Here is a 23,200-nt window from a genome sequence, read left to right as displayed (position 1 = left end):
CAATTATTAGTCCCTTAATGGATGGTGATGTAAATTACTTGGAATTGCGCATTTTTGTCAATATTTGAAGAAGGCTTGGTTGACCGACTGTGGAAAGGGGTGGTTTATTTTTGTTCGTCGATGACGTAGGTATGAAAACATGAAGTGGGGAAGAGATAATCAGATTAACTGCAGAATATGGGATTAGTAATAAATAATAATATTAAAATAGCATTGTTTTTTAAGTGTAATAATATTGGACAGGTTATGTAAAAAAAAATGGCGGGCGAAAACATTTTCCCGCGTATTAGGTACAATCACGAACGAACTACCGTGTTGATAATAATTAATGTGTGTTAATGTGATTGCAAAACAACAAACAATAATATTCAAGAAAGTATGTTAAATGGAAAAAGTATTCGTTTATTTAAATAAAACAAGCCACAATATTAATTAACATTGTTTTCATATAAATTTGATTTGATTTGAAGGTTCGTGATATTAATGTATCAGTAACTTTATGATAGGATGCCATATCCATTCTACGATAAATTATTGTTTCGCGTTACTATGATATAGGTACCCTAGGGACAAGTATAAAACTGTTATTTAGATTAAAAAGTAATTTATCACTCAAGTTAATAAAATAATAATTATGTGTTTTGTTTGTTTTTAAGGAATTACTTTGTGTTGAGTTTATTCTTAGAAGGGAATTACAATTGGAAAAATGGATCTTTGACTTTGTATCGATTTCTGTCTTTATTTTTTTAAGTATAATTAATTATATTATTATAATTTAACTTAACTGCTCGAAATAGGTATATTTTTGGATACTGTATCTTTTACTGTAAAGTTTTTAAACCAGTGATTTTTTCTCTTATTTTAATGGTTGTCTGTATATATATCCAATATCATTCGATACTCGTACCCATTAGATTATTATTTCTGTAAGGTAAGTATTGCTATTTACTTCAATTCTATACCTATCACTATTTCAAACAAACTAAGATAACTTTGTAATAATTCGACGAATCGAAAAGGTTCATCCTACGTTTTGCAACGGTCGTGATATGCCATGTATGCAACTAAATAGCTAAATGTTACTAACGATTAAATATAGCTTTGACAAGGCCGAAAGGAAATGCGTGAAATTCTATTAATTGATACTGATTGATACGTTTGGGCATTTTGAGGTTATAAAAAGCGCGGGAGATTTGACGCGTTCTTTTTTTTTCAGTTGACAGTTTTTGAGGCTATGGAAGTTTTGCGTATGTTTTTTTTTAATTAATTGACTATGGAATTGTTTTCTTTTTTTAATTTAAACTTTATAAATTGTAGATACAAGTATATCTTTATGGAGTGGTAATATTTTTGATGTAGAAATAGGATACAAGTTTTCGCGTGTTTTTTATAATAGTGAATATTAATTCAATTATGAAGCGCGTGAATTTCATTAATGTTTTTTTGTTTGTTAGTTGTTACTAAATGATACTACATATTCAGTTGTCGGTAATATTTCACAAAACGGTTCTGGCTAAATGTATTTTAGATTAATTATAATATTATCCTCATCAAATTGTTTATTAACATAAATTAATGTCAATTACATGTAAATTCTACATTAATTTTCATTATATTATTATGTTATAAATGACTGTTTTATTACATTTAATTGATTTACATTACGTTCTTAGCCGATGAAACTACTAGGTTATACTTATAGATATGTCTATGAATTTAAAATGATAGTTAGAAAATGATAGAACTTACCAGAATAACTAAAGATACAGCGTGGGAACTCTCTTCTGCGCTCCCAGAGACAACTTGTTCCCAAGTTTCTTGTAACCCTCGTTTTTAATTCTACATTTTGGTTTCTCATTCGTTTCAACGGGACAGCCTTTCAGCTCCCACACTAGATTCGTCAACGACTTTGGCCTGCTCAGTTTGCGCGAACGTTTTTCTGGCAATTTTGGCCCGTTGCCAGAATCACCAGACGTTCTGCCGCCGGAGTGACTCGAGTCCAAAGTACCATCTAATTCCATAGCTTGGTGTATGTTCGACAGACTTTTGTAACGTATATTAAATATCGGGGAATCACCTTTCGTCAACGGTCTTATTGGACTAGTTACTGGACTAGGGGTCTCTTTCGTCGGCGAATGACTCTTCTGTGTGAACAACATTCTACTCTTCGTGTTGCTCACGTTGTTCTTAATGTACAGCTTAGGTAGATTCGGTACTGGCGCTAATACTTTCTCCTTTATCGGCGTGGGCGTTATGGCAGTTTTACGAGATCGCTTCTCTGCTTTTTGGTTCAGCGGTTTCTTTGTTGGTATTGTCTCTATGGGCGGCGGTTCTGGTTTTATTTCGGTTATTAGAGGCATGTGTATAGGTGTCGGAGCGGGTGATGACGGTGCAGATTCGTGACGAGATATATCATTGCAATACGACGCTTTTATAGTCTTCGGCAGCGGGGCAAAACCCCGTACGTAATCGTAGATTTGATCTATTTCATCGTACTCATCGGGGATGCTATTCTCGTCTCTATGGCTGCTGTAAATATGGTTGTGTTTGTTCATGTGCTTGTGGTGATTAGCTGAATCGGAGGAAGCGCTTCGTCGTAAGAAATAGCCAGTTTTGATTAACGGTGGTGCGTGAAGGGGCGCGTTCAAGAGCCTCTTAGGATCACCGAGTTTTCCGTCTAGCACGTGGATTCTATCAACTACATCTATTAACAACCGATTGCACTTTTCCACCAGCCTCGAAAATTCCATGAAATTCTTAATTTGCTCCTCGTTTTTGCACCTAAGCATTTTCAAAGGTGCCGCTAGAGGTAAAGCAATGAGCGAGTTGCCTTCTTTTTGCAAAGGCAATGCGAAGACGTGGTCTTCTTCGAATATGGATAAGAGGCGTATCTCTGGTACGAAATGACTGGCACTTTTCAAGCCTCTTGGTGGCGTTCCGTGAACTAATCTCACTGTTATTGGCAATCTTTTAGTCAATAAAGTTTTAGCTGTGTGAACGCCACTTATGTTTTCTTCTTTCGCAATGGCCGAGAACTTTCCCCGCTGATCCAAACTTAATAATACCGTATCACCTTTCGAGTCAGTACATTTCAAATATTTACTCTTTCCTAAAAAAACTTCTCCTCTGGGCATTAATACTTCACCAGCTGGCAGATTCCTCGCGCCATCAGCTGTTATGTTTCCATCTAAATCTGTTTTAGCGCATATAACTCTCACTGGTTCTCTTACTAAGCAGCCGTCGTCTAGTTTTCGTCTAGCTAGTTCTGATACTGACTCTATACACCTCACAGCCCTGCCTTCTTCACTGAGTAGTTCGAAATATCCTTTATACGTGTCGGGGATAGCGATTCTCGGTCCAATACTGACCATGCGTCTGCCTTCTTTCAATTTAATGGCTTGAGCGATGATCTTCTTTCTTTTTCCCGCGGAGACGACGAGGGCTGTGCTCTGAAGGCCGGGGCTGGGCAGTGTGGGTACACCGAGCCCTCCGTACTGTCCTTTGATGATCTTGGCGACATTTGGGAGGCGGTTCTTGACGACGAACTCCCGGAGGTAGAGGCCTTCCTCAGACCAGCGCGATGCTGCAACTACGACTTGCCCGTCAGTGGCTGCCATTGTTATGTCACATCTGGAATGGAGAAAGGAATAGTCAGTAAATTGATTTGATATATTTATAACTTAATCTGTTGGAAATGAGAAAGTACGAAATAATTTTTAATTGAATTCTCAACCAAACTGCAATGCGTATGAACGCATAAATTATAAATATAAATCATAATGATGTTTCATTAATAACGTCACCGAAACTATAAAATATGTAAACGTAAGCATAGTTATTATGGCGTACGGCCAATACAAAGTATGGTAGAGTTACAAATCACAAAGTAAAAGAATTCAACGACTCTTAAATTAACTAACAACTTACATAGACAATATAAGATAAAAGATACCGTTCGAGAGTCTCAAAAGAAAGAGCAGGTTCTTTATTTCACGAAGGTCAGTGCTTCGCCAAAGTGTTCAGAGATTTAGACCAGAGATAACACTCGAGACAATATCTTTTATGGTCTATGCATCATAGAGCTGAGTGGACTTAAAGTCATGGCCGTTGATAGATACAAATTGAAAGAGGAAAAATATTCAAGACTTGAAACTTATTAGATTAAGTTTTCTGAGAGATGAATGTTAGAAATAAAGAGAGATGGTATCTAGTAAAGTAAAGGATTTGCGAAATTAGGCCAATTTTTATCAATGATACTATATAACTATATTATTATGATTTATGTTACTACCGTCTAAAATTAAATAGAAATATGTCTATACAGTGTAAGTCTATAGATTTTTGTGTTTTAATTTCACACAGATACTATATGCGTCGTGTTGCAATGATACCGTTTCAGATTGTTAATATGATGAATATATGAGATGTAATAAATTAGTTGATACAACAAAACATAAACTATTGATATTTTCATGCTACACAGACCTCATTTTATAATCTTAAATTATGTAGGTTTTATTATAAAAAATTACTCATTAGAAAAATCAATCTACCATTCCAGCCAAATGATTTATTTACACGTAATATAATACAACAGTAATCCAAACACAAAACAGTTACATCAATTTCATAACAGTTAGGGAATGCACGTAAAACCGCGTGAACCAATAAGTGTGGACGGACCGCAATGTTTTTATCCATTGCTCTGATAAAGTACAGTTACGTAAAATGCAATGATTCACTTCTAAAAAGTTGTGCGTATGCTGGTGGTACAGTGGGCTTAATTTAACTAATTTAAGAAACAAGTTAATAGATTATCTCTGGAGTAAGAAATCCTGCACATATTAAAGTATCTTTTTTTACAGGCTGCATTTACTCCGGTCGGAAGTTGGAGTGTAAATATTCATAAGAATTAGATCATTTATTAATACCATCCTAAAAAGAAGAAGCAGTAGTGGAATATTAACCAACACTCTGCTACTAAATATACCTAGTAGTAGTTATAATTTTCCTAAGTTTGAGAAATACATATTTATAACTAGATCGGAGTTTTATTTATTAACTTTTCCCTATTTACAAATTTTAGTTTAAAGAATTAGATTTTTATTAAAACTGTTTTAAGTCCATGACATTATTATTATTAAAAAATTATATCAATATAACACGTATCATCCAACATTTTTGTCTATTTATCGCACAACAAAACTCAGACAACATATGAATAAAGTATTTATTAATATCAAAACTGTCAGTTAACATATGAATAAAATATTCATTCATTCATAAATATATTTTTCTAAGCCCTTGATCCCAGTGTGCCACCAGTGTTACGTAATGCGGAACGTAATGTTATTCGGCATAAGCCATTGTTTCTGTACGTTGAACTTCATACGTTATATAACCGTTTAATTAAGCTTTGCCTTCTGTGGGGGGTCATGTGCCATAAGCAATGTTATCTATACTGGTATTATAGGAGTTTGTTTGAACGCGCTTATCACGGGAACTACTGCACCGAATGAAATTAGGTATCTTTCGCCATTTAATTTGTTTGTGATCCCTGAGTGGTATACTAGTCATGGAGCGTGACGAGGGAAGGAAGATATTATGAATGTTTGTTTGAATTCAATCCTAAAAACTACTGAACATAGTTGATTTTTACGAGCAGAAAGCTAAATTATTACAGAGTGACTCTTCGTACGTCCAAAGTCACCACTGCCCAACAACGATTCAACACCACGGCAATACATTATTTAAGTCGCTGCTTAGTTATTTTTAAATTCTTATACTATAACAAAATTAATCATGTTTATGAAGTCATTATTCAATGAATTGTCCAGCTTTAAATCTTTAAATTGCAATAATCACAATATCAATTCTACGGACCAATTATTCCTACATTCTACAAATTGTATAAACGATATGAGATTAGACATATCTATTTTGTTCTTTCAATCAAAAGCAGATGATACGGCTTATTAATCAAAAAACAATTGATCGCATGTAACGGTTATAAACTCTGCACAAGTGAATCCGTTCACACAAGCTAGTCCACAAACACTGTCCAGTCATCCGTTATTGACAAAACAAACGCCTGTCCATTTGATTCAGCGATATCGACACAATAGGAGAATCGATAAAAAAATATAATTTTTCGACTCGATCACGACTCGATGGCACGATTAGTTTTGTACCTCGGGGTATAATATTGTAGATAACTGTACTGGAACTCAGTTAGACAAATAAGGCTCGTCTGGTAGGGCTCTTGCGTAAGCGGGAATAGAAAAAAGATACCTAATCTATATACTTAATAATATTATAAAGCTTGAAGAGTTTGTTTGTTTGTTTGTTTGAAATCGCAGGAACTACTGGTCCGATTTGAAAAATTATTTCGGTGTTAGATAGCCCATTTATCGGGAAAGGCTATATTATATCATTACGCTAAGACCAACATGAGTGGAGCCACGCGGGTGAAACCGCGAAGCGCAGCTAGTCAAATTTAAAGTTGGTTCAAACACGCGATTTTTCGCGAAACTTAACAAAAGTACATATATGGAACCAAAACTAGTAAAACAAACTTATAATCCAGAGCAGTGTGAAAAAAGAAAGATTCCTCTTTTTTGATGTTGGTTAAAAAGTTATGGACATGCCAAGATTTATGTAACCTATATATTAATGACAGAGTTATTTTAAGACAGCGTTCGTTAAATATATGCTATCCATTAATTTAAGTTTTAATTTATTTTAGCCATTAAAATTCTTGCGCTAATTTAAGTGTTTTGAAAGGAACCAAATTAAGATTTGTAGACTTTTTCTTTTACATCATTAGTAATATCACTTGCATTTGATAAAGAAACCAGTTTTGAATCCCAGTGATTTGGTAAAATATGTTTATTTCTTTATGTTGGGACAGTTTTATTATGTATTTTTAATACGTTTTTATTAGCTTCGAGTGTATGTTTGTGACTCCTCCTTTACACTCGATTTTGTCCAACTTTAAACTGTCAGATTCAATTTAAACATTGTACACTTTTCAAGGATTGGTGACAATACAATAAGATCATGTGTCTATGCGTGTTTGTTAAACTCTATTTATTATTAGCTTTCCGCCCGTGTTCCAAAAAACCCGCATAGTTCCCGTTCCTGAAGATTTTCCGGGATAAAAACTATCTCTATATGTGTGTGCAAAATTTCATGATGCCGTATTTGAGTGAAGGAGTAACAATATGCAATCTTTCTGACTACGAGAATTTAAACAGGACTTTACATAAATAAAATTACATTACCCATTTTCTATGACTATTAAATAATTTATCATTTAAATAGCTCGTTTTCTGGCCTCCACCGTCTCCCTGATGGAGTCGCATTTCCCATGTTCTTGTTATTGATGTCGGTTCTGTCTCGCCTTGTTAGGACAAGGTATATTACAGATCTGATTATGGGAAGTATTTTTAATATGCTTACAAAACAATGTTTATATCTAAGTATCTATTTTGCTTAATGTTATCGTCTTTATTAGTAGTGAATTTTATCAAGATAGAGCCTCCTTAAGTTATAAGCCTTTTGTGGATTTTGCCAATTTCTTTACGATACGATATTTATTACAGTTATTTATTACTTGAACTACGCAATATGCAGGCTAATTTAAAATAACACTCGTGTTAATTTCATTATTAAAGATTTGTGTAATTATCTGCATATTGTCATAATTCCAATCATAATATTGTGTAGTTCAATTTACCATATTTGGCCAGAGCATGGTAGCCGGTAGGTAATGTCCTAAACTATCCTAGGTCACTGTAGAAAATAATAATATTTATTCATAAAGAACTGTTAGTATGTATATAGAAAATATATAATCGTATTCATTCTTATAGTAAATGTTTTAAAAATAGCAGCCACACAATTAAAAATACCTTTATAAATAAATAAAACATTTATAAAATAAACAATGATGAAAAGGCAGAATAAAAAGTTACATTTGAGACGATAAATAAAATGGACCAAATCGTAAAAAATGTCGTCCAATTAAAGAATTGTGTTCGTGTGATAATTGGACAAGCAAATCGTGATGTTCTTTAAAACAAAATTACTAAGATGAGTTGCGTTTTAACCGACTGCCGTTTAAGAGAGTAATGTTTATATATATAATACTTATTTAATACGTTTATTTTCACGAAGTGTGGTTTGTTTGTTTCTGTAATTCGTTACTTAAGTTACGAATAAGAGGATTTATACTGTAGCTGTAGCTGAAAATAATATGTAATGCATTTTTGTAAATTGTCTTCTTGTTTTTTTAGAAGACTAACCGATATACACGCTATCGCAATAGAACGTTATGTGAAGAAAGTTAAATCATAATTTATAAAATGCATACAAAAATAGTTCTTTTAAAATAATTGTAATTGATATAAGTGGTTTTGCAAGTATGCGTGAATGAATCTATATTATATCGGAAATAATGAAATAATAATCTTATATCACGAATAAAAAATACATTAATTTCACTGTTGTGTATAGTGCGTAAACGTCACCTAAATCGAATAGAATTTCTTGAAATAAATTGATCAGCCGCTGAAAGGCGAGAACACTTCGTGACAGTTGATGTAATGATAGCCCAATTAGTACATTTTATTACAAACTAGTTGGTTGCCCCGGCTTCGCTTGAATAGATTTTTAATTAACTTGGTTCGAAATTTGTATAAAAAATCAACACATAAGCGATGCAGGGCCAAAAAAGCTACTAGTTTTATTAAAAAATCGACTCATAAAAAGTTAAGGATTTTCCCATGATTTTGCTAGCTTGAGAAACATGCATGATCATGATGTATAGAAGTTAATAGGAAAGATATAAATAGGTTTAGAACCTATTGCACGCCTCATAAGCGAAGCGTTGAGGTGGGTACTACCATTATCTGTTCCGTGGGTACTACTGTCACTTCGTGCAAAACATCTGATTTTTCAAACTTAAAATGTCTTTATGTATCATACATTGCACTTGTAAGATAATACATACACACACATATTAAGAAAAAACACTATTTTTAACATTCATGATATTTTTGATGTCATTTTTGTTATTTAAACTAGTTAAAAAACAGTTTAAAAAAGTTCTGTCTTGGACGTCCGTGTGTCTGTATGTGCGGAGGATTTTCTTGTTAACACGATAGCGACCGAAATACTTTACTAATCGAGTCTTTTTTTTTCTCTTACGCTTGAGTATGCTCAGGATTCAGGAATAGAACCCTTTCATTTTTCAGGGTCTGATTCGATGTGGTTTAATTGTTATTAAATAAACAAAAAAAATATCGACTTTTTTTTATATTTATAGTGTACTCAAAATTCACCAGGTTTAAAAAAATAAGTTGGTAGTCAGTCCCTTAAACCTGCGCAGTTTCACATCTAGGTGGGGCCACAAGAAAAATAGCTCAATTATTACGGTACCGCTTTCTTTACTTTTCCAACTGTTTTGAGACAGTACAAGAGCATTGGCACATGAGAACAAGTGTATCTACATACTTATATTATATACACCTTTATAAATAATCAATTTTATTGTAAAGGATGAGATTATGAGGCGTGCACTTTTGGATTTTCCAAACTTTTTATATCTTTACGGGCTGATTTTTCAATCCTTGGTTAAAACTTATTCGTCGAATAATGTATAAAACTACCATTTTATAAACGCAAGAAGCTTATATCTAATACACTGGAGATTTCGGTATGAACATTGACGTGTAACAAGAAAATATTGCCCAGTTTATGTTTTTTATCACTTTCACACCTAACTTGGTATTGCCACTGTTAATACGAAGTTTTCCCAAGGCTACTATGTATGCTGTAATATTCTGTGCAAAAGGTTAGTTTTTGTACATGAGTTTGTTGATAAATTGCCAACAACGTCATTCAGAAGCATTGTTGGATGAGACAATTATTATTTCAAACTCAAACTCAAACTCAAACATTCATTTATTCAATTAGACTACTATTTAGTAGCACTTTCGAATCGTCATTACATAATTATTTTAACATTTACCACCGATTCGGAAAGCAGTATCTATGGAGAAGAATCGGCAAGAAACTCCATAGTTGCTCTTTTAAAATCATGTCAATATTACATAATATGTAACTTATATCTAACTTATACATAATATATCATAATATGCCAAAGAACTGTCCTGTGGTTTTTACGCGACAACCCTCCATGGGTCTTTATCGTCCATATTATATTCCTGAATACTGTAGTACGCTCTCTGAACTAGTACATTTTTTATATAAGTTTTAAATTTAGAACTACTAAACTCTTTAATATTGAGAGGAATTCTATTGTATAAGCGTATACCTTGACCCATAAATGAATTTTTAACTTTAGCTAATCGGAAAAATGGCATTTCAATTCTATTCCTGTTCCTTGTGCCATAATCGTGTCTATCTCCTACTCTTGTGTGTAAGTCGGCGTTTTTGTGAACATGCAAAATATTATTAAATATATACTGTGATGGTACAGTAAGGATACCAGTATTCTTAAAATGATCTCTTAGTGAGTCCCGAGCACGTAAATTATATATAGAGCGAATGGCTCTTTTCTGTAAGATAAATATAGTTTCTATATCTGCAGCCTTGCCCCACAGTAGAATTCCATAGGACATAATGCTATGAAAGTAGCTGAAATAAACCAATCTAGCCGTATCTTCATCGGTGAGATGCCTTATTTTTCGGACTGCATATGCAGCTGAACTGAGCTTACCTGCAGCGGTGTTGACATGGGCTCCCCACTGTAGTTTCTCATCCAATGTTAACCCTAGAAATACAGTAGACTCAGTAGGATGCAATACCTCCCCGTTCAAGGTAATATCTCTGTTCAACTTTTTTACATTAGGAAGTAAAAATTCAACACAAGTGGTTTTTTTGGCATTTAATAATAAATTATTGGCAGTAAACCATTCAGATATGTGTAAAAGAGCACTGTTCACTTCGTCAACATTTGGGTCATGCCTATCCACATTAAAAATTAATGAGGTATCATCTGCAAACAGAACTATTTCACACCTATCCTGCAAATAATAGGGAAGATCATTGATATATACCAAGAACAAGAAGGGATTTATGCTAGATAAACAACGTGATTTATGCTAAATAAACTAAGTATCAAAAAAGTGATTTATGCTAAATAAACTAAGTATCTGAACCAATTATTAAAAAGCGATACTCCCTGATTATGGGCAGTCACCATAATAAAATTGTAGCAACTCTCACTTTGTCAATATGGCATGTGTGTCAAAAAAATTGCGTCGCTTCGAATATTTAAGTTAATATTGTTGCTTATTTAATGAATATTTTCCGAATATAAAGAATGCATTGTATTGTGCAAAATTGCAGAAGTCACAAAATTCTGGCATAGAATTTCACAGGCAAGTGTATATTTACGTTATTTACAATATTCCTCAATACTCCTGCATTTACCTGTTTAGAATCATTTCAATGGCAAAAATTGTCTAATTTAGCATCATTTTAGTAAGCAGTCATGTTAAATTTGTTATTTCCCTAATACTTTATCATTTTTCAACAAGTTTTCAATAAACAGATTTAACAAGTAAGGTAACCATGATGACGAGTTTTTATGGATAGCGAAGAGAATATATTGTAATAACAATATTATGATGAAAATTTAAAAGATTGTTACTAGTAATGAAACAACACATGACATCGGTATTGCACTCACAAATAAGATTGTTCGTTTTTACATTGAAATTTATACTTTTTTAACTTACCTCATATTTTTTTGTTTTACGTATTTCAGCTTTCCAAAAAGTAAAATAAAAAGAAATATATGTGCCCATCAAGGTTACTGAGGATTACGACCCAGAAAAAAATACCTTTTGAAAAATAAACTTTGTAAAGTTAGCTGAAATTTGTGCAAGGCTGCTATAAACAGTTTTTCTTTGATGATTCTGGCTTGAAATTGACCCGTCGAAGCAACGCGTTTAAAAAGAAGATCTGAGTAGCTAACAATTTGGTAAACAGCATCTGATGCAAAACACAACTTTCCTCTATTTACAAAGGATGTTAATGCTATATATCGGTTCATATCCAAGCTTTGTAGCCAAAAGTTATTTATAACTATCATTCTATACCAATTAAAATTGTATGTACCTACCTATAAAGTATGACCATTATATTATAATATAAATACTGTTAAAAATATATGTCGTTATTATTTATAGACCATGATTTTTAATTTTTTCTATTTTGAAAAATCCTGAATTTACAAACCAGCGTGGTCACTCGACAGAAAGAGACAAATAACATGACTGACGTCATTGAATGTCATAGTTTCTTGTTTCAAGTTAATGGTCATAGTGCAATCTCCAGTGTATTAGAGGATATAAGCTTCTTGTATAAACGTATTCTAATTGCCCGTATTTGACAGTTTAGGTGACATTTTAATATTATCGTGTAATACTTTATTGGACGGATAAGTTTTAACCAAGCATTGAAAAATCAGCCCTTAGTCACATATCATCTATTTTATAAATAAATATTTAATTAAGTAAGCTTTTTTTCGTTTTACAGTAGGTACATAGTAAAGTCTGACTCCTAAACTAGGAAATATCTTGTATGTAGGTACATAGTGCAATTTCTATTTGTGACATATTTTCTCAATATCTTTAGCACAGATAATATACGCTTTGGGAAATATTAGTCACTAAATATTGTTTAAGAAAAACACAAACCGTTAAAACTCAAATTCATAACCGCTAATTGTTTTGTTAATTGACAAATAAAATTTAAAAGAGTTTGTCAAGTGTGATTTAAATAAGTACTTATGCATTTAGGCTTTATGTATTTTTATATTTATTGAAAAAAAGTTTTAAGAAGAAAGTATGGTGTATAAACGAAGGAAGGATATCTTCATTGAAGTGAAACTTCTTTATCTCTTAAAAATTTTCCATACACATTCTCCATAGAACCAAAAGGACAGTAAACAGACAGTATTGACCACCTCGTATCGACATATTTGACCGGTTTTTTACGCTATTTCCATACAGGAAGGGAAGTACCGTTGATACCGTTATGTTTCTAAACCTGTGACATCCATTTACATTCTGAACGCGTAGATGGCTAACGAGACTGGTTGGTGCCTGGCTTATGTATAGACTAGCTGTGCGCCGCGGCTTTGCCTGCGTTTTTAAAGAAATGCCCGCATAGTTCCCGTTCCTGTAGGATTTCCGGGATAAGCCTAAGTCTTATTCCAGGTCTTCAGCGTCAGCTTCAGTGTAGCTAACACACCAAATTTCGTTGTAATCGGTTCAGTAATATTTGCGTGAGAGAGTAACATTCATCCATACATTAATCCATCGAACTTTCGCATTTATAATATTAATAGGATATTTATCTTAATATATATAAATCTCGTGTCACAATGTTTGTCCTCAATGGACTCCTTAACCACTTAACCGATTATAATAAAATTTGCACACCAACTTGAGAGATAGGATAGTTTAAATCTCAAATCGTTTTAGGGAAAGCGGGCGAAGCCGCGGGCGGTAAGCTAGTGTTGATATAAAATTTGTTGTAAATCCGTACAGTTTGAGTTTAACCCGAACATACCGGCTAACTTTAGTTTTTACCTAATGTTTCAATGAATTGCCCAAAGGCGCGAACAGCCATTTAATGAAACAGCTAGGCAATCTAGCTCATAATCATATTGCACCTTCTAAAATCAATTATCTTATAAAATCCTAATATAATCTTTGATAAGCACGGAAGTTTATGCATAGAAATAAGAAAAATATTCAAGTTTATTTACCTTGACCTAACATTTCCAATTAATAGATATAGATATTTGATAAAGAAAGGTCAAATGATTGACTTTTAAATTATTTTTTGTATAAACGGATGTCGCTATGGTTAATGATATTATGCAGTCAGGTATTGGAAATAGGGTTGTCATCTGATTAATTATAAATTATAGGGTTGTCACCAATTTTTATAAAATATATTAAAATTGGTGACAACCCTATACTTTCCTATTTTACAGTTTCTTAAAACCTATTAATGGTATCTTATATTATTGTTAAAGTCATATATAAATTTAAAATAAAAGCAGAGAAATTGTGATTTATTTCTTATTTACAGATTTAAAATTTAAATTAATCTTTTAATATTTCGTAGGCAATACCCCTTTCTTTTATGAATTTCACGTAATATTTTTAACTAACTTATGTTAATAAGTGCTAAAAGGCATTAATTACAGCCAAACGTTACATATTCCTCGCTTTCTACCATAATCAAGAAATATATACCAGACTAACAAAATCACCGTGAAATCACCGTTTTATCTAACACTTTGCGGTTGCTTAGCAACGGTTAGCACATAAAACAAGTGTTATAACGTGTAAGCCTAATTGAAGTGCTAAAACTATATGAAATTACGTTATATTTAGTTGTTAAAACCGTTATATAAACTTGATGGGGTTGTTGCGTACAGTTGCGTGCATATTAATAGAAAGAATAAAAAAATACCTATATATTTGCTAAAAACATGGTAGGTCATGAGACAGAGTAGACATGAGATGTCAAAAAATGTAATTGGCCATCATGTTTTGTTTAGTATAATTATAAAGCATGCAAATATGCGTAAAATTAAATTACATACAATCAAGTATTAAAGTAAAATTCCAGTATAATTAATTGAAAAATCATTCAATATTTATTAGAACTTTTTAAATCAGCAACACTTTAATATTAATAAATAAGGTAAAAACACATCATTAGACTATAACTAATCATAATAACGAACAATGAATAGAAGACATTAATGAATCGTAAAAGATTATGTTTTTGAACCTAAATATCATAATATGTAAATTATATCCTTAGAAGTATATCATACATTCTCGTTCAGTCCAACGCCATAGAGCTAATAATAATACGCCAATCGGCAATCAGTTCCCTAAAAATGCTGTCTTATCCAAAACTATGATAATGTGATTGAAGTATTTTTGTTATTAAAAAATAACATTACATAAACAATAAATTATTAAGTGGAAATAAATGATTATATTGCAGAAATAAAGAAACTTTTCTTTACTTGTAAATTGGACCTTAGGACTTTCTTCTGGGAATACCAGAATTTAGAAAATAAACAAAATTTGCTTCTGCCATACTTGAAGTGTAAACTTTTATATTTAATACAAACTTATTAATATCTCTTCCAATTCAATATCAAACAATTCTGTATGCAATAAATGTGTCAGATTAACTTCGATACTTTTTCTTTTTATCACGTGTGAATAAAGCTTCTTTTTTATACATTTAAGTAACAAAAGGTGTCCCAATAAGTTAGTTCGAACTGTAAATCTTTCTCATGGGTGAACGTCCTGCCAGGACCTACTGAGATTGAGACAAACTTGCATTTTAATGGCGTGTTCCGTTATTTACGGCCATAATTGTAAATTGACGAACTGTTATTAATGATTGTAAATACTTTATTAATTGATTTTATGATTTGAAAATGATGGAAGGTTATTCGGCTTTGAGATTTGTTTTTATTGTTTTTTGATGTTATGTAAAAAGGTTTATAAATCACATTCATAAATATGAAACTTACAAAGATTATTCCACCATCTTACTTGGATGGAGTTTTGCTTGAAAAATACTTTTTACATACACTCGCTTTTTGACAAAGTCGGGTAAAACTTACCATATATATTATGTCTAGAACAGTAAATGCTAGTGCTAATTGCGTCTAGTTTTGTATGTATGTTACTCAATTACGCGAAAACAGCTATAACCAGAAGTAGGTCTATTATTAGTCTAGACATCATCATCAATCTATATGTTTGTTTGTCTAGATGTAGATAAGGAACGGAAATGTTCATAACATCAGACATGCCAATGTTTGATTTATGCAAATTTAAATTATTGCTGGCGCCTAATATAAAACGAATTAATACAATTATAATTATACTAGCCTTCCGTTGATATTTTCTTACATATGCCAGCATAAAAATGTTATATTACAGATTTCAAAATACACATTAATGTGAAATTTCTACCTTTTGCTAATTAAACAAAAAATAGTTCAAATACTTCATGTAATTATGATCACTCTAACAACTCATATATAAAAAGAGATCACTCTTTAGCTTCTCTTTAGTGATAAGGCCGCCCTCCGTGCTAGTTTAGCTATAAGTTTTAGTTTTATGTTATTTGTATAACTAGCATAGTAAAGTGTCATAAATAAAATAAAATAAATAAATAAAAAATAACTTAAAATCAATAAAAGTAAAACCAAACATATTCAAGGCGTTACTTTATAATTTTGGTCACTAGATGGCACTGAAACCAAAAATGTCAAAAATCGAAATGTTCGTCACTACGCTCGTGACTTGCGTCGTAATTGATTGAGATGGTTAAACCGCGTTAATTGAACTGGAGTTTAACGGATCGCATTAATGTGTAGTAGCGTTATAGTGGCTGTGAAACGGGCGATTAAGTAAACGTTTGATCTGACTTTGTTTGGGTTAAAAATCAAAGAAACTCCTCAACCAAGGAACATAGGCTAGTATACAAAATGATGGTTAGGTTTTAGAGATACATAATTCGTAACAAACAAAAAAAAAGACGTGTGGCACTCGGGGACTGCCGCGGTAAAGCTATTGCATGCTATGCCTTCAAGCCACACCTCCGCCCGTCGGAGTGGGGAGCGTGAGGTTTTTTCGTTACGGAATTTCTCGATTCGGTCCCCGCGCTCAAGGCCCGCGATAGAAGCTATGCAATAGCTTAAAAATAATATAGCCTATGTTACGATATTGCTTATGGTTATGGTTTGTTGTCTATTTATTACAGATACATACAGTATTAATTTCAAAGTTACGATTCATTCATATAATTTGTTTAACTGCATCAATAACGAAGCAAATAGTTGAAAAATGTGAGCTTTTTTACTATTAAGCTATTGCATTGCTTCTATCGCGGGCCTTGAGCGCGGGGACCGAATCGAGAAATTCCGTAACGAAAAAACCTCACGCTCCCCACTCCGACGGGCGGAGGTGTGGCTTGAAGGCATAGCATGCAAATTACAATGCTTTACCGCGGCAGTCCCCGGCGGCCGGCAGTGCCCGTGTGGCAACACGTCGTTTTTTTGATATAATAATTATTGTTGCTTTAAAACGCCCTTTTACTGGCCTATTATTATACATCGTAACCATTACGTGTATTAGTCTTCATGACTAAAGCTTAGTTCAAGTGATTTTTAATTTATTTCAATTTTAATTTAGATTGATGATAACGTGATTACATATTGGTTATTGGATGGATGATTACATAATCGTATAGGAATAGGTATAAGTAGGTACTTGGAGTCATTGACTCCGAACTTATAAGTTTTATGTATTTTTTTTGTTAAGCTTCTCTAGTATCTATTGTTTTTATGACTAGAATTTCTGTTTTATAAAATAATTATTTTTTTAATTGTAATTAAAAATTCGATACAAAACTAGTAGGTACCATTTTCTACAATATTCACACCAATATTTAGGAAAATAGATCCTGTGTAGTGTATACTGTACGTAATTATTGTAACGAACCTAAATATTTTTATACCTTTTAAATCTATATTACATAAACTATACATAAATCCAATAAATTATGTCCTTATATACCTGCAGTAAGTTGTACATTAAATTAATCTAATCCAATCAAATAACTACAATTTATCAGTTAAACGCATTAATAGTAATACGATTAAACAAGCAGAATCAAGTGGCGCCAGGGCGGCAAGCTAGTTAATAAGATAAAATCTAATACATTAGCTTAGATTAAAACAAGTCCGGATGTAAGGAACATCGATCATTTACACTTATAATTTAACCGGTTACACCGTTACAAATGATAAGGTTTTAACTAGCTTGAGCCCGCGACTTTGCCCGCGGAAATTCTCATGGGAATGCGATTCCGAAAATTATTAGTAATAGGTATCAATTTCTGGCATCCTTATTTCGAGACACAAAAACCATATCATCGGTTGCGATATGAAAGAAAGACAAATATACAAACGCCTTTCTACGTTTATAGTATTTATTTTAGATAGCTGGAACCCGCGTTTTTTAAGTAAATTTATGTTTGTTTTCCTTTATTATTTTTTATTGTTATCGACGTGACGTAATGTATGTTTAACTTACTTTATAATCAGGCTTCTCAGGTTTATATCCGATATCGTAATCTGAAACAAATACAAGTAAATTATTAAATCGACAAATCATGATAATAATTTTTCATTGAAACATCTTTATGTTGGGTTATTTTTGTTTTTCACAACTTTAAAAATTACAAAAACGATTTTTTTCATGTACCTATTTTTGGGAGAATTGTAAAAGACTCATTAAATGTTACCTAATAAATCTATCAATATTCAATACTAATATTATAAAGCCAAAGAGTTTGTTTGTTTGTTTGAACGCGCTAATCTCAGGAACTACTGGTCCAATTTGAAAAATTATTTCGGTGTTAGATAGGCCATTTATCGAGGTATGCTATATAGCTATATATCATCACGCTTAGACCAATAGGAGCAGAGCAATACGGGTAAAACCGCAGGGCACAGCTAGTCATAGTATAAGTACATGAAGCCTTTAAACACGCAAAGAGAAATTTAAACCACATAAATAATCTGCAGCTATTTGTACCAAGAATGCAGCAAAATATCCATCATTATGTACATGATACATAGCGAACATTATTTAGCGCTTGGACCAATCTTATCCGGCACACGCTTGACCTTATTACGTCTGGTTCGGGTCATAGGTTAGACTAGATTGTCTATCATTTTAGTATACGAATGTATTGTAGATGAAGAAGGTGTTTAATATTTTTATCTGCATTGGAAATGCATTGTACATAATATGTGATAATATTACCTATGAATGGAAATCGACTTTACTTTACTAATTTATGAACTTTACCAATTAGTGGTGAATTAAATTTAATCGAACTTTACATACCTAGTTGATACATAAAACTTATTCCTTAAAATAGCAGGTGTAATAGAGGTTGAAACATTTCTTTTGACATTTTGAAATTAACATATGTAGTAACCAAAGTGCTTACGTCAAAATTACGCTACGTAAAGCATTCTGTTATTCGTGTTTATTCCGAGCCACGTTGCTGCTTAAATAGTACCTTATTTTATAGACTATTTATCTATACCAAATAAAGTTGAATCTATAGTTTAATTAAAACTAATTCCTTAATAAAACAAATAATTTAAATCCAATCATTTACTAATTACGGGATCAAAGGTCGATCGACTTTCTCCCGATTGAAGATAATTTTGTGAATTATTTGCGAATTGATAACACGACCATTCGGAAATTACGTCGGTCACACACGGCACGAGTAATGGAGTAGGGTTGGAAAAAAAATCAATTACATATCTAATAAAAATCCATTTGCAAAAAAAAGAGCGTTTGTGCACACGTGTCAGAAGTGAAACTTCTTTACTAAGATTCAAAAATACCGAAATCGTCGCCTTACTCCATGACAGGACGGTAGTGCTATGACGTGAACTTGAAACTTTATTCTCAACGCGCCTGAAGAAGTTTCACTTCAAAAAAAAAATATCCGGCATAAAAAGTATAAAATAAGACTTTTAATGTTACATATTATATGGTTGGAGTCAACTAGCTATCATAGGAAAGAGTTTCTGCAGTGGCAATGATAATACATTATTGATACTTACGTGAGAAAAAATAACATATTTACGCGTGCTTTAATTCAATACTCTCATAAAACTGGTATTTATAAACTGAGTAAGGATAATAATAACAAATGAAATAAACAAAACATTAATCAAGGTGAACGACACAAGTTGTTTTGATTCGGTTATGAGCTCATTCGAAATAATGATGACATAATAATGCATCATGATGAAGCGTAAACATTACTTAATGTTAAATACACTATTTATTGCATAATTTACTTCTTGCATTTGGAAGAAGGTAGATAATCTTTTAAACGTGTATCTAATTAAATGGATTAATGTAATCCCATTTTGATATAGACGACATATTTCCAAGTCATTTATTCTTATTAAGATTATATTCGATTATTTCAAGATGGATTAAAATAACAGCGTGAGTGCCGAGCACACGTGTCAGAAGTGAAACTTCTTTGACAACATTCAAAGATACCAATAATCGTCGCCATACTCCATGACGTGGCGGTATTGCCTTGAAGCGATCTTTTGATTTTACCCTCAAAGCGCCTACAGAAGTTTCACTTCAAAAAAAGTCAACTTATTTTTCTAAAAAAAATTTAAAGAAAAAATTACCTTTTTTTGTTAACGCTACAATCCAATATCCACAAGCAGAACAAAATTACTAGTATTACAATCACGGGCAAAGTCAAGACCTCTCACCCGGTCAGCTGTAACGGTACGTTCGTTTGTATGTTACGCGTCACCTCGGGAAGTGCTGTGTAGAGTATTGGTGTAGAGTTTGTTTATAATTTGTGTGTGGATAGATTTGAGTTTATTAGGTTATGATCTATGTTCTGATTTCGTTATATGTATATATCTTCTTCTTTATAATAAAAATGAATCGTCGAAATTGTTGCTAAGCGCAAAACTCGAGAACGGCTGAACCGATTTTGTTAATTATTTTTATATAATATTCCTTGGAGTACCTACGGGCTACGAGGATGGTTTTTATAGGGAGAAAACGTAAACATGTACCATAGACGAAGCCGGGGCGAACCGTAGTTTATGTTATAAATTACATTTTCATGTTGTCATTATAAGTTTAAATAACTGATTTTATTATTTTATGTAAGCACCTAAAATGAGAGTTATTTATTTTGATTGAACTTAAGTGACAAAATTGTAATGAATAAATTACCAAATTATTATGAAAAAATTATATTCAAAATTGTCATAGAATCCAAACAAGTGAGTGGAAAACTTTAACCACCTTTACGCAGTCGGTAACAAGGTAAATATTAATTGAAAGATTCCTAGAGACTGTCATGTGACCTTATGTCTGTCATATTCACGACCTCTTAGTTCATTGACCCACATCTAAGTGTATGATATTTAATTTTTATTGTGTTTCGACCAATTTTAACATGTCAAGGGGATACTTAATTATGAGCTGATAAAACTAATTGCAAAGATTGTGTGAGACTTTAAATGTATATATTATATTGTATTAAAAGCTAAAGATTTTATTTTATTTTGTTCGTGTATCTCTGTGATTTGACTCACTTGGGTATAGCGCTCGGCAAACTTCTTGGCCAAAAAGTAGCGTAGTGGGGGAAGTATGCGCATCAAATTATAGTACATTTTTATAGGCGCCACGCTACTTTTTGGCCAAGAAGTTTGCCGGGTGCTATACTAAACGTATTGTTTAAACCTAAATATTTAAATAACAATATAGTTTATTTATAAATTGTATTGAACTGGCCTATTCAGAGGAATAAAAAATAAACGTGGTTATGGTAACTTTACCATAACCACGTTTATTTTTTTGTCCACTTGGATCTAAATCATCCTAAAACTATAAGATACATCGTTTATGCCCAGATGGAGATTATCTAAAGAAAAAACTAGATTTTACAAAACTAAGAATATCAGCCAACTTTTAGTAAATTAAATAGACGAAATTATTCTAACCCCATACAAAAAGCGATACAGGGTATCATAAGAAGAATTTTCATAAAATTTACAACCAGCTCCCCGACTATAATTTGAAGAATTTACTCTTTGACCCCGTGTCATCGCTGACGCAACGCAACAATCATCCGATGCGTTAGGATTACGCAAGTGACAATTGACAATTTTGCAACTGTGAAGATGAATACTAAATGCCCTTGGTTTGTCTGTGAATTATAAATGGATTTTACTCCGAGAGACCGCTGGTAATTTTGTTGAGTATTAAATTTTATGGGAATTTAAACGTCAGTTTTAGTGATGATTGGTGGAATTAATTAATGGCTAGATACATAACTGTCTATGGATTCGAATTGAGATATTATGTATCTACAATATTATTGCAATAGGTCAAAAATTAATTGTTCATTTTCTATGGTTTTTTGGATTTTCTCAAAATCCATTTATCGCTTTTTATTCATATAATTTATGTACCCTATAATAATATTCCTAAAGAGAAAAAACGGTTATGTAGTAAAAGTCTACGTTTAGGTTCCAAACAACAATATTCGAGAAATTTCCAGCAGTGTCAGAAAACAATATAATATAAAACGCGTACCTACTGTATGTTTATCCGACATAGACCGAGAGCCGGCGACATTAACGACTTTAACATAGACAATGCTTTAGTTTATGGCATCGTAAAAAGTGCCTTCAAATGGGATTGTGTGGGATAGTGGGATGGTGGGATTTGTTATTTTAAGATAGGAATTATGTATAATGTGGAATACAATGCAGTACATTTTATAATATTTTTAGGAAAATAAGGAGGTTTAGGTAAGAGATATTGATATATCTATCATTGTTTTATTAATCAAAATACTGTTAAAAAAATTCTAAATAATATTTAATTTATGAATTGAAATGACCCACAACTAAAAGAGAGACTATTATTAAAGACTGAACATTTATTTAAAGCAAAAAGACTCGAAAACTTTGTCTAGCGAAGTCGGTTAAATAGTCTTGTGCGAGGGCATAACATAAATAAGCAGCATAAATATATTCAAATGATACCAATTTACGAAGATACTTCAAGTAGTGTATTTCACACATATTATAGTATCTTGTTTATGCATAGTTATTCTTTATAGGTTAGAATGTAAATAAGTTATTTTTTCTTATTTATAACTGACTTTTGTGGTAGGATGTCGGTTTAAATAATTATAATATATTGGTTTTAAAGCTTATTAATATAATATATAGGTGTTTAGTTTTTTTCTTAGATTTAATGAATATTGTAATAGGATTATTTAATTTCAATAGCATTGATTTTAAAAACTAGTAACATCTTCAAGTCATATTATTATCAGGTAAAAACTTTAACCAAATATAAATTTGAAATCTGTTTTCGCATTTTTATAAAAAACCCATTTAGAAAGCATATAATTACGCATTGAAAAATGTGTTTTATAAAATTAAAATGAAACAAGAAACAACGTTTTATATATTAACCAAAAATCAAACTTGCATACAAATAGAACAAAAAATATACAC

The 23,200-nt window shown here is 32.1% G+C and overlaps 1 protein-coding gene across 3 annotated transcripts in view; it reads right to left on the bottom strand.

The window, feature by feature from the left end:
* Positions 1–23,200, bottom strand: part of LOC123703156 — an 86,074-nt gene that overhangs the window by 3,066 nt on the left and 59,808 nt on the right. For all 3 annotated transcript variants that reach the window (XM_045651067.1, XM_045651065.1, XM_045651066.1), the window contains 2 exons: positions 18,186–18,226; positions 1,750–3,630 (listed from right to left, as the gene is read on the bottom strand). In XM_045651067.1, the coding sequence (XP_045507023.1) occupies positions 1,758–3,617 (1,860 nt within the window). In that variant the 5' untranslated portion in view covers positions 3,618–3,630; positions 18,186–18,226 and the 3' untranslated portion in view covers positions 1,750–1,757. The remainder of the gene's footprint in view (positions 1–1,749; positions 3,631–18,185; positions 18,227–23,200) is intronic.

This window comes from Colias croceus, chromosome 25, assembly GCF_905220415.1.
Source record: "Colias croceus chromosome 25, ilColCroc2.1".
NCBI classification, from domain to species: Eukaryota; Metazoa; Arthropoda; class Insecta; order Lepidoptera; family Pieridae; genus Colias; species Colias croceus.
Note: the sequence above shows the minus strand (reverse complement) of the source record. Positions and strands in the feature narration are given on the sequence as shown.